The following is a 12,725-nucleotide window of genomic DNA, read 5'->3' on the forward strand; positions in this document are numbered from 1 at the left end:
CTGCACCAAAAACTACCGGATACCTAGGAATAAACCTAACCAAAGAGGTAAAAGATGTATACTCTAAAAACTACAGAACATTTGTGAAAGAAATTGAATAGATACAAAGAAATGGAAAAGCATTCCATGCTCATGGATTGGAAGAATAAATATTGTTAAAATGTCTATGCTACCCAGAGTAATCTATAGAGAGTAATCCTAAAATTTGTATGGAACCAGAAAAGACCCTGAATAGTCAGAGGAATGTTGAAAAAGAAAACCAAAGCTGGTGGAATCACAATGCCAGACTTCAAGATATATTACAAAGCTGTAATCATCAAGACAGCATGGTACTGGCACGAAAACAGACACACAGATCAATGGAACAGAATAGAGAGCCCAGAAACGGCTCCTTAACTCTGTGGTCAACTAATCTTCGACAAAGCAGAAAAAAATATCCAGTGAAAAAAGGACAGTCTCTTCAACAAATGGTGTTGGGAAAATTGGACAGCCACATGCAGAAGAATGAAACCAGACCATTTCCTTATACCATACACGAAAATATTCTCAAAATGGAGGAAAGACCTAAATGTGAGACAGGAATCTATCAAAATCCTAGAGAAGAACTCAGGCAGCAACCTCTATGATCTCGGCCACAGCAACATCTTGCTACTCATGTTTCTATAGGCAAGGGAAACAAAAGCAAAAATGCACTATTGGGACTTCATCAAGATAAAATGCTTCTGCACAGCAAAGGAAACATTCAACAAAACTAGAAGGCAACCTATAGAATGGGAGAAGATATACACAACTGACATATCAGATAAAGGACTAGTATCCACGATCTATAAAGAACTTATCAAACTCAACACCGAGAAAACAAAGAATGCAGTTGAGAAATGGGCAGAAGACATAAATAGACATTTGTCCAAAGAAGACATCCAAATGACCAACAGACACACAAAAAATGCTCCACATCACTTGCTATCAGGAAAATACAACAAAAGCACAATGAGATACCACCTCGCACCAGTCAGAAGGGCTAAAATTAACAAGTCAGGAAACAACAAATGTTGGTGAGGATGCGGAGAAAGGGGCGCACTCTTACACTGCTGGTGGGAAAGCAAGCTGTTACAGCCCCTCTGGAAAACAGTATAGAGGTTCCCCAAGAAGTTAAAAATAGAGCTACCTACGACCCAGCAATTACGCTACTAGGTATTTACCCATAGATACAGATGTAGTGATCGGAAGGGGCACCTGCACCCCAATATCCATAGCAGCAATTCCAGAATAGCCAAACTGTGGAATATATATATGGAATGGAATACTATTCAGTCATCAGAAAGGATGAATACTTACCATTTACATTGATGTGAACTGGAGGTATTGTGCTGAATGAAATAAGTCAATCAGAGAAAGACAATTATCATATGATCTCACTCATATGGGAAATATAAGAAACAGTGCAGAGGATCATAGGGGAAGGGAGGGGAAACTGAATGGAAAATCATCAGAGAGGGAGATGAACCATGAGAGACTCTTAACTATAGGAAGCAAACTGAGAGTTGCTGGAGGAAAGGTGGGTGGGGGATGGGTCAATTGGGTGATGGACATTAAGGAGGGCATGTGATGTGATGAGCACTGGATGTTATACTCAACTGATGAATTATTGAACACTAATGATGTACTATATGTTGGCTATCTGAATCTAAATTTTAGAAAAAAGTAAAGTTTTGACTTATAACCTATGACTTTCCTTCCTTTGGTTTGCATGTTCCATACATATCCAGAGAAATATACGGTGATGAAAGTATTCAACCACAGAAAAACTATGGCATAATGCCATGAAAATACTTGGAAAAAGAAAGAACACTATCTGCAGAGCCTATAAAAAGAGAGAGCAGTGAGTCTCTTGCGTACTCCAGATAATCTCCAGCATTAACATCAGACAACTGGCAGTTCAAAAAACAAAGCAGATGATGAACAAAGCATTACTTATAAACACACGTAACATGAACAAGGGCAGATCCACCATCATGTAGGAAATCTCCTGAGGTTGGAATTTAGGATTGGATTAGTTTATGATATTTGGTAGAAAGGACAAAAATACTATCTCTGATCAGGAGTATAAATCAACAAAGTATAAAATTAGCAAATACAAGAACTTAAGTACATTAGAAAAGAGGGTGGATTACAGACATAGTGAGCAGTAGTATAGATTTTTTTTTTTTATGAGTTTAAGAGAGATGACAGGACAATGTATTCTCACTATACAGGACAAAACTTTGAAGAGGGGAATGTTCTGGAGTGACAGACTATTCTGTATCCTGATGGCAGTGGTGGTTACACAAATTTACATGTTAAAATTTTTAGAACTACATATACTCCCAAAAAGGAGATTCTAAATGTGATAACTTAAAATACAAAAAAGAAAGAAAAGTGTTAAGAGTATTATGTTTAACTACTAAATGTAAAAATATCCTTACTGGAAAATCTGGGGATTTCTTTAGTTCAAGGTCATAATTGATGTGTTAAGTGTACTTAATGAGCATTTAAAAAACGTTCCATGGGCAAAGAAAATCTCAAAAGTTCAGAAAATAACACTAGTTCAGTTTTTTAGTTTACTCACAAATGCATACACTTAAGTCTCATTCATCCCTTTGCAAAACTTGAAACTATACTTTCTGATTGTTACTAGAGATGGCAAAGCAGTTTGAACAGGTTTAAAAAATAAAACAGCCTGACTATACTGGCAGATGAAAAAAGTACATTGTTTTGCAAAGTTACAAAATGAGAGCTTTTTATTGAGATATTTTCTGTTCTCAGGCTCTGAAAAATACTTAACTGGTTATGTGTGAACTACATGGGATAAAGTTATATGAATATTTCCCAAACACCAGTTTCCTGCAAGCTGCTATTATTATTTTTGCCATATTCATATATTGTGTTATTATTATTTACTTATTTTTTCTTTAAATCAAACTAAAATTGACTTTTTAAAAACAGAGCAATAATATTCATGAAATCATAGGTTTAATGTCTTCTTTCCTATTACTTATTTTAAAAAAGACTGAAAATTAACATTAAAAATTAAAGCTTTCATTATCTAAAAAAAATGCATATATTCTTCGTGTTCCCACACCACAATATAGAAACATAGGCAAAGGCATATCTAAAATAATCTAGTTCCAAAGTTTCAGTAAACCAAGACATCTGCTGACAGCTCCAACATGAACTGGAATATAAACATTCCTCTTACAAGATTTTTAAAATTGTTACCTGACTATAGAATTTTTAAAATAACTCCTAATACAATTTTATTCTACTTAAATCTCACATTCGCACCACATCAGCCTGAAAATATACCCTAGTGTTCCCAAGGCTGGGAGGTGAATTGTGGAAGAGCACTCCAGATACAAAGGCAAGTTCCCAGCCATCTGCTCTCTGAAAAGTAACTAAGTTCCTTCAAAAAACTCTTACAAGAATTGGCTTCTCTACATAATCCCACCCATCCTTATAAAATCAAGTAAATAAACACAGCCCTTTCACCCCATTCCTTGTCACCTGTCATTAACTCTTGCTGCCTTTTATCCTTTGAACAACTTACCACTAATCATGTAAAAATCTTATCCTCTATGTTTCTCACTTGGAATAGATTTTCTCTGTTTTCCATTTGATTCTTTTTTTTTTTCTTTACAGCTATTTCAGGAAAAGATCCACTTTTTTCCCTCTGTCTGTATCTCTTTTGTCCTTCTCTGCTGTTTATCACAGGATTCTATAATTACATTTCTTATTCACATGTCATTTTGGGGAACCCGAGTTAGTTGAAAGAAAACTTGAAATTGTCTAAAAAAGATTGTTCCACTTGCCAATTCAGCTGATACCATGAAACAGATATGATCTAGCTGATAATTGGAGTGTTTGCCATCTGACACAGTAACTATAGGTACCTCAGTCATTTCAGAGGGATCCAGACATGGAGGAATATAGAGAAGGTTTTCAGATCTCTCTCTCTCCCTTTTTAAAGTGTCATGTGAGGGGCGCCTGGTGGCTCAGTTGGTTAAGCATCTGCCTTTGCCTCAGGTCGTGATCTCAGGGTCCTGGGGGTGGAGCCCTGCTTTGGTTTGGGCTCCTTCTTCAGAGCGAGCCTTCTTCTCCCTCTCCTCCCTGCTCCTGCTCTCTCTCTGTCTCTCTCTCTCTCTCACTATCTCAGTCTCTCTCTCTCTCAAATAAATAAATAAAATCTTTTAAAAAAAAGTATTAAGTGATAAAATCCTGAATACTTTTCTTAGCAGTCCTATAATACTCTACAACTTAGATGAAAATAATAACTATGATGTTAATTTATATTAACATATTTTTTCTTCTAGTAATGCATGTCAGTCCTCTGTAACTATAATGAGATATGTAGAACTAAGTTAATGGTAATTCTTTTATTCAATCACCAGTTTTTAGGGTGAATAAAACATTCAGGGTGAATAAAAACATTTTCATAAATCCTAAAATGTGATATATGCAAGTGATTCAATTTACTACAGTCAAAACTATATACACATATCATAATGATTTCACATGTAGAATACTCAGGAAAATTATTGGAGATATTGCAATTAATGACAGCAAGAGTTTTCTTAAAGAGTCAGTTGGCTTTCTCACAGACATTTGATTATTAAAAATAAACAAGTGTTTTCAAACATCTCTATTAAAATGTTTATATCACTTTTAAATGAACAAGTGCCTTGTAAATACTCATTAAATTAGCTCATGTTCATTCAGATTACACAAGAAAGCTATCTATGGACTGAGAAAATTGTGATTCATTGGTAAATAATGCTAGAGAAGTTTTGGTTTGTTTTTTTAAGGAAAAAAAAAAACCCATGTAGTTTTAGCTGCCAATATTCCTTACCTGGCAGAATTTATTGGTCCCAAATAAGCCTCTTCTTTTCTAAAAAAGTAAAAGTTAGAAGTAGTCATCTGGAATTTTGAGGCTAGCAAGCACATCGACACGAAATTTTTTAAAAATTCATTTTCCTTGTTCATCTCCGATTAAAAAGCCTGCAATGCTTACTAACTAAAAAGCAGCAAGAGTTAACACTTGCCACTTTTTCTAATGAAAATCATGTAGAAATGAAAAGCAAAACCTATTAGTGCAATTAACCGGGAGGTAATAAAAATGAAAGATGGGGTTGTGGCTATTACCAGGAATTGAGGATATAATTGGAAGCTATGTATGGACAAATTAACTATTATATTATGGTACTTATAAATGAATTAATGAAGCTGGCCTTATCACGCCATCTATCATATTTTCAATATCAGAATAAGAACAAACAGGTATCCTTGGTGGCTTCACCAAGATGATGGAATCACAAATCTGTGTGGATTTTTAAAAAGTGTTCTTGTCATTGAACATACCAGAAAGTAACTTACAGCTTCGCAGTGTAAGCAATCACGTAAAAATATGCAGCTGCAAATAAAACTTAGCCACGGGGAAAAGCCACACCGCAGCAGCTCCGGAAAGGCAGGAGCGACGCTGAGGGTTGGGAGAGAAACCAACGCAGGGACAGGATCAAACGGCTTCATGCTACGTGATGTTTAGATTTGAGGCAAAGAACTTAGAAACACAAACTTCCTACCACCTCAGTAATTTTCAAGAGGCCTGAAATTCGATTTATACTCTTGTAAGAGTCTTTACATGTTATTTCCCTAGCCATCCAGTGTGGCTGGGTATTGGAGTAAACGGAAGCACCACCCAATTAAAACACGAAAGAGGCTGCTCAAGAACGGTAATACAAGGTCGTCTTCTCTGAGGTTAAATGGCTAGGGATCTGCGCTGTTCTTAAAGGCAGAGAAATGTCATCTAAAACTCAGCCATCTATTTTAACCCGTGTGCTGAAAGGCCTTTGGTAAGCACTTGTTATACAGTAATGGGCAATACTGGCTTTTCTATTAAACAGAAATAGAAATCAGGTTTTTGATTTTTAAAGTTTAAAAGTCAGTGATCCAACAAACATTTCTGGAGGCCTAATATGTCAGATATTATTCCAGACTAGATGGCGTAGGATGAGTCCAACATAAGGACATATTTATAATTGTAAAAGTTAACAAATGAAAAAACAGTATAAACTGTATTTAACTGGGGCTGGGAAAAGAAGTGACCTTTAAGCAAAACAATGAGGCCTGAGAAAGCACATAAAGGTCTGTCTCCTTTGCCCCACCTCTACTTAGAGCTTTTACTCTGTTTTCTGATTTTCTCACATTTTAAGCACCCAGGACCCTCCCTTTACCAGTGACGTCAATGTGTTTCATCCCAGGGGTATTGGCCTTTTTTAGCTGTGGAATAACAATAATAAACATCATAATAAGAGCAGCTTAGATTTACAGAGCTCTTCCACGTGCCAGGAATTATCCTAAGGGATTCTTCAGTGGAGTCTCCACCGTCACCCGAGGCAGATATGATCAGTATCGTCTTTTACAAATGAGGACTCCAAGGCTTTGAGAGTTTTAATATCTTGTCACCTTGAGTCTGAAGGTCTGAAGCCAGGATTCAAACTCAGGTGGGAATCTCTCCCCACACTGTTCCCTGCAAACGGAGCACTGAGCAGGGGTGACTGGTAGTGCATGTGGCGCTGCTGGCAGGGGTGAGATCCGAAGAAAGGATGGGTGTTTCTAGCCCCTCTGTAGCCTGGAGGACAGCTGCCTAGTCCAACTACACATAAGCCCACTTGATGCGTAAGTAAGTTTCCTGGAGAGGTGAGTCTGGGTGTTTCTCTTTCTGATCCATTTTTGTCACTCTTAGAATAAGCCCATTTCTTCTTGTGCAACTTCAGGAGAGCTAGAAATAAAGATTGCGGCTGTCCAGTCCTCTTTCCCCATTGTAACTGTTGGGCTTGCTCACAGAATAAAATACTTAAGAGAGGGACTACTTAGAGATTACACACAGCCGGGGACGGTCATCATTTACACCCGCCATTGATCCACAGCAAAGAGGACCTCGACGACTAAACCCTTGTGACTCAGGGCTATCTGGAAGTTTGGCAAAGCATCATTTTTTAAAGTGAAATATTACCAAATTATAGTAGTACGAAAAGAATGACTAGTTTTCATCCCTTCCTTTTCCAATATCAGATTTATGGAAAAGAATGTGACAATAGGGTCTCATTAAAACTTCAAATATTCATAAAGTGACACATTTAAAAGTGATAGCTATATCATTGAAAATTAATTTCTCTGAGTTACTTCAAAAAAGGTTTTGCCTTTTATATTTAAATGCTCTGACCACATGCCTTAATATTATCGTTTTACTTTTTTCAAATCCTCGAAAACTTAAATAGAAACAAAACAGACACAGCTATCACAAAGACCCATCTCTTTTCTCAAAGATCAAGAGATAGAAACAACTGCATATTACTGGCAACGGCACCTCAACCACACAGCTTTGTGCTGTTTTGGATTTCAAATCAGAAGCCTCAGTGAAAGTAAGCTGCATGGAACATCACACGAGAACCGCAAGCTACCGCGAGAACTGCATTTTGCATCTGGAATGTGTACAAGCACAGACTTGCCTACCGACACAGCTTCTCCTACCCAGAGCACCCTGACAGGGGGCCACATGGATGCCATCATTGTCACTGAAAGGAAGACAAATGGCATGCCACTCTCTGTGTTTCTCTGAATCGTTGATTCAGCCGGGAGCCATATATCTGCAAAGGTGCTTCCCCCAAGTACCTCCAGCTCTTTGCTAGAACCTCACGCTGGCTGTGCCTTGCTAATCAAAACATCTGTGTCCCGATAGCCATGGCTTACCATTCCTCACTAGAAAGTCAGTCAGTCATTCAGAACTGGTATAAAGGCTCCAATAAAACAACACACACTTAAGGAAATAATAGGCAACAGGCCACATTATATCTTTGTCTCAGACCCAATAAAGCTACTACCACTACTACTTCTTTATCAAAATATGGTAGGCTGTGGAGTGTTTTGAGGCTGGTTAACAATTAGCAGTATGTGATTGCTGTAGAAATGAAATGGGATCCCAGGATCTCTTTCCAGACTCTCCCTAAGTGATAGTCAGTAGTCTCTATAGCAAATAGGAGTGGAGTCAGCCCAGAGATTTGAAGCAACCAATCAGAGTAGAGCACAGATTAGACTTTCATCCACTACTCCTCCTTCTGTTTAAATAAATTTAGAAGGCTCGATATCTGTCACTCAAATTCCATATTGTCAGACCCTCTTTGAAAAGTTCTGAGATTCATCAAACAAGATTGTATATTCCATTGACAAAAAGGATGACTAAGTAAGGAAAAACACCCAGTGATCTATTTTGAAGATCTATTTGGAAAGAAAAACTGAACTGCATTTTCCAGTGGTTTTTGGAGAAATTCCATGTTGGTTTTATTTTTGGAAGAATAAAAAGAACATACAATGCTAAGAGATGTGTGTTTCTGTCATAAAATACCGTCCCCATTCTAGATCACTCTCATGGTTAAAAGATGCAACATTTTTAGAGGTTAAGTGTTTCATACTAACTTAGTTCAGTACTTGGAAATTTTTGCTCCTTTTCCAACACATCATATTTTTATAAAGGCATGATTTTCAATTTTCACAAACACTATATTTTCTTTAAAACTCATTGATTTACCAAAAGTTATAAAAAAAAAAAGTGGCTATCATTCACTGTTTTAGGAACTGGACATGCAATGAAGAGCAAGCCCTCACCAAAAAAAAAAAAAAAATACAACATTATAGTTGAAGAGACCTATATATCTAAAGTAATAAATAAGGTATTTTCAGAGTGTTTAAGTACTTTTAAAAAATCAGATGGGAGAATGGGAAAAAAACCACAACGTTTACCACAGAAAATTCCCAAAGACATTTTGGTTGTCTTGAGACAACTGTGACTCAGGTAATTTACTTGTAAAACTGTAACAAATATGTAAAAATAATGACACTATTCCATCATTTAGGAAAGCTGATACTGAATTCCGAATCGTACAACAGCTGAAAGTAAGGGTCGTGTTCCTCAGCTTTCAAAGTGACCTGTGAGATTTCTACAGAGGATGTTCTTCAGCCACCAAGTACCAAGATAACAAGTGGATGTCAGAACTACTACGATCGTCACAACCCCAAGGAGAAAGTGATCTGCATTTCGGAAGTTCTCTGAGGATGAGGGCTAAATGCTAGGTGTGTCTCGCATGGAAGCCTTCCAAGAGGGTTTCTGCGTGGTGTGGTTGGCTTGGCACTTAGTGATTAGCAAAATGAGTACGAGTTACTTCTCTTGATTTTTTAAATAAGTACAGATTTGGTCCATGATCTATCAGTTGTGAAGATACTACAAGAAAATAATGTTTTTCATTTATTACACTTCTAGAATTTTAAAAGGTTACCAAATGGCAAAAGCAAAAAAGCAAAAAGCAAGTGAATGGGTAGTTTCACCACTTCCCTCTCTTCAGTGGAAAACCAGTTGAAAACTTCTGACAGATAATTTTAAAACTATTCTGAGTAAAAGGAAGAAGTTTCAAGTTCTTTTTTTAGACAGTGGTTATTTTGTTAATGGGAGATGCCACAAGATTAGACCTGTGTACCTTACTGAAGCCGCACGTCTAATTCTGACAGTAGAGCCTTGTATGTAGCGAGTATGGTCAGTACAAATGCAAAATGTTCCGTTTTCCTGGCGGCTCCACATGCCTGGTGATTTTCCATGCTGCCAGGGATTAAGAGTGATGCAGCAATGCTGAAGTTATGCCGCCGGCTAATTTAAGAAGCCACATCAAAGAGCATTTCAGAAAGTTCACTTTAACAAGTAAGGCTTTCAATTTATGTCCGCAACAGTTTTGGGTGTTGATGTTCCTATTCAAACAACAGATGAGTAAGCTAACCAAATTCAATTGCATATTACCCATATTCAGGTTAAACAGTGCATTTTGAAATGCCTAATCGGTTAATGTGATGTATTAAGGAAGCCCAGACCACTCTCCAATTCCAACTGCTGCTTTCAACATAGGGAGAAAGCATTAAGGTAATGAGTTGAGTTGTATCTCCTAAAAAACCCAATGCTTTTCTTTGTTTCCATTCTTAAACAAGCGAGTGTTTAGACGTGACTGGAAACCACTGAGAGAGAGGTGTTTTTCCATCAGGATGTGAAGAAAGTTCTTGAAAGCTTTTTATTTTATCTTCAAGATTTGATGGTTCCTATGACTATAATATTTTTTGGCCAATGGATGCATACAGATATGAAAGAGCTATAACACTTGTCAAAGATAAGGTAACCAAAAAATTCTTATAAAATTGTTAGATGTCCTTATGAGAGAATGCAAAAAAAATTAGAAAATTTTTAAGAAAAATGAAAACTATGTGGAATCTTTTAGGAAATTAATAAGAATTTTACTCTACTGTGAATTTCAATAGCAAAGAAGTAAAAAAAATGATAAATCCTACTAATATTTTTTTTCCTGTAGAAAAGTTACGACCTCCAAGTATTTATATTTCTCAACAAGGTATATTCGTATTTCAAAAACAAATAGCCTAAGATATGCATAGTTGACAATGAAGTATGCCACCCCCTGCCCCTTGCCAAAAAAGTTCCACTAACAAAGTTAGAGTACATGCTTCAGAGTGATGGGAACAGAAACTGGATTCACCAAGAGAAATTAAACTAAATAGGTCAGCTGTTTCCTGTGTTATTTAGTATTGTGTCTTCTCAGGGTGAAATAAAAAAAGAAAGAAATTATTTCAGGAATATGGACTAAAGAATCGTTTTTCAATAGATGTGTAAAATATTCAAGAAGATAGAGATTCATTTGAGGATAGATCATGAGAAGTGATTATTATACATTGGAAGGAGACCTATACATCCTGCAGTTTGAAGGACCGGATAATATCTGAGATAGAAGACAGGCACTTTATTCTTGACCTCTCTTTTTGTTTTGAAAATAGTGACTTGAAAACAGCCCCCAAAACTTTGCCTTCAAGATTAAATTTCCATAACATAAAATTCAGTGCCAAAGTAAGTCTGAGAAATATCTTTTAAAAAAAAAATAGAATTCTTCATACCTTAGGAGGAAAAAAAAAATGCCATACCAGTAAGCAAAGACTACTTGCTGATACTGATGGATGTAGCTTTAAAAGTTATTGGTGGAAGTCTCCAAATACAATTAAGTAAGAATATGTTTGCCTGTGTTCTGGTAAATAGGCTAAAAAAAAATGTTACAAAGGCTTTCTAAGAGGCTAGGGAAGCAATGAGCTTTCTTGATTTAAAAATCAATACGCCTCCCGAATAGCCAAATGCATTAACTGACATCCTCTCAAAACCATTCTGTCAAAGCTAAGTATGAAAGGCTGTTAGGTAACTAATCAGATATATCCTGATGGTGAGGCAAAACAGGTCCATGACACAAATTAAAAAGGTATAAGATGAAAAGAAAACCCCACCAGGCAGGAAGAAGTGCAAAAGTGGAAACCCAGGCCTGTTTGGATGCATTCTTTATTCTGCAAAGCAAAGTGGAAATGAAATGTTTTTTCCCCAGATGCAGGACAACACATGTCTTACCCTTGTGCCAAGAAGAAAGCTGACAGTTGAGGACTGACAAGGCTCAAGGCAAGGCAACAAAGCTGCAGTGTTCCAATCCCGAGCATCTCAGGTTCTTTCTCTCCTTGCCACACTCTCCTTACACAGTGGTAAAATGTCAGAGATCATTTACGTTTTCAAACTGCCTTTTAAATTTGTTTTAGTTTGAGCTCCAGAACCCTACCACCCCGCAAAAAGGAATCCTAACTGGAAGTTTAATACAATAAATACTGAAAATGGTGCTGGTTACAACTGGTAAGCCAGGCCCCACACCCACCAGCCTGATTTTAGTCCAACTTCCTCACTTGAAAATGAGAAAAGATTTGGAGAATTTTAGTGACTTGCTTGAACCTCTTCAGCTAAGACCAGAACCCAGATCTCGTGCTACACTCACCAGATTTGCAAATAAAAATATGAGATGCCCAGTGAAAGTTGAGTTTCAGAAAAACAACAAATCACTTTTTAAAGTAAATATATGTGCCAAACATTGTATAGGATATTCTTATACTGAGAACAATTTGTTGTTTATCTGAAATTTAACTTTAATTGGGGATCCTGTATTTGATCTGTCCCTGTTTCTTTGTCCTGTATTTGATCTGTCCCTGTGTTTTTTTTAAATTAATTTATTTAAGTCATCTCTACAACCAACGTGGGGCTCAAACCCACAACCCCGAGATCAAGAGTTGCACTCTTTCAACTAAGCCAGCCAGGCTCTCTTCTGTCCCTGTTCTGTGATTCCCACCCAAGGGCGTCATGACTACATCGATGTTGAGTCTACTGGTCCTTCTCCTTACAAGCTTACTTTGTCACGCTTAACATTTTAGGGTTTTAATTAGGAAAGTAGTCCCCGAATGGTTTTGTGCACAAGCGACATCAAAGATATTTTACATCATTATTTATCTTGCTATTGACTTTTTGTATGGATGTATATGTGTATTCATATTAACTCTTCTCAGCAAAAAAAGATTTTTGGTTCAACCCTGCATTTATATTATATAAAATATACCATACTTGAAAAGTAAAATAAAGAGCTTCAATATTATGCCTTACTCTGTTCTCTGCGGTGATAATTGCTTTATTGAATAAAGCTCTGTTAATGGTACAGCTTGACATTTAACATTTATCCGTTTGATTTATAATTTTTAGGTGACTTCAGGAGGCTACAATTCAAACTAAAAGT

The 12,725-nt window shown here is 36.8% G+C and overlaps 1 protein-coding gene across 1 annotated transcript in view; it reads right to left on the reverse strand.

Moving 5' to 3' along the window:
* The window catches only part of ZNF385B (zinc finger protein 385B), a 313,747-nt gene that overhangs the window by 67,948 nt on the left and 233,074 nt on the right, over positions 1-12,725 (reverse strand). Inside the window, exon 4 of the mRNA XM_034654810.1 lies at positions 4,886-4,924. Coding sequence (XP_034510701.1) covers positions 4,886-4,924 — 39 coding nt within the window. The remainder of the gene's footprint in view (positions 1-4,885; positions 4,925-12,725) is intronic.

This window comes from Ailuropoda melanoleuca, chromosome 2 (assembly GCF_002007445.2).
Source record: "Ailuropoda melanoleuca isolate Jingjing chromosome 2, ASM200744v2, whole genome shotgun sequence".
Lineage (NCBI taxonomy): Eukaryota > Metazoa > Chordata > Mammalia > Carnivora > Ursidae > Ailuropoda > Ailuropoda melanoleuca.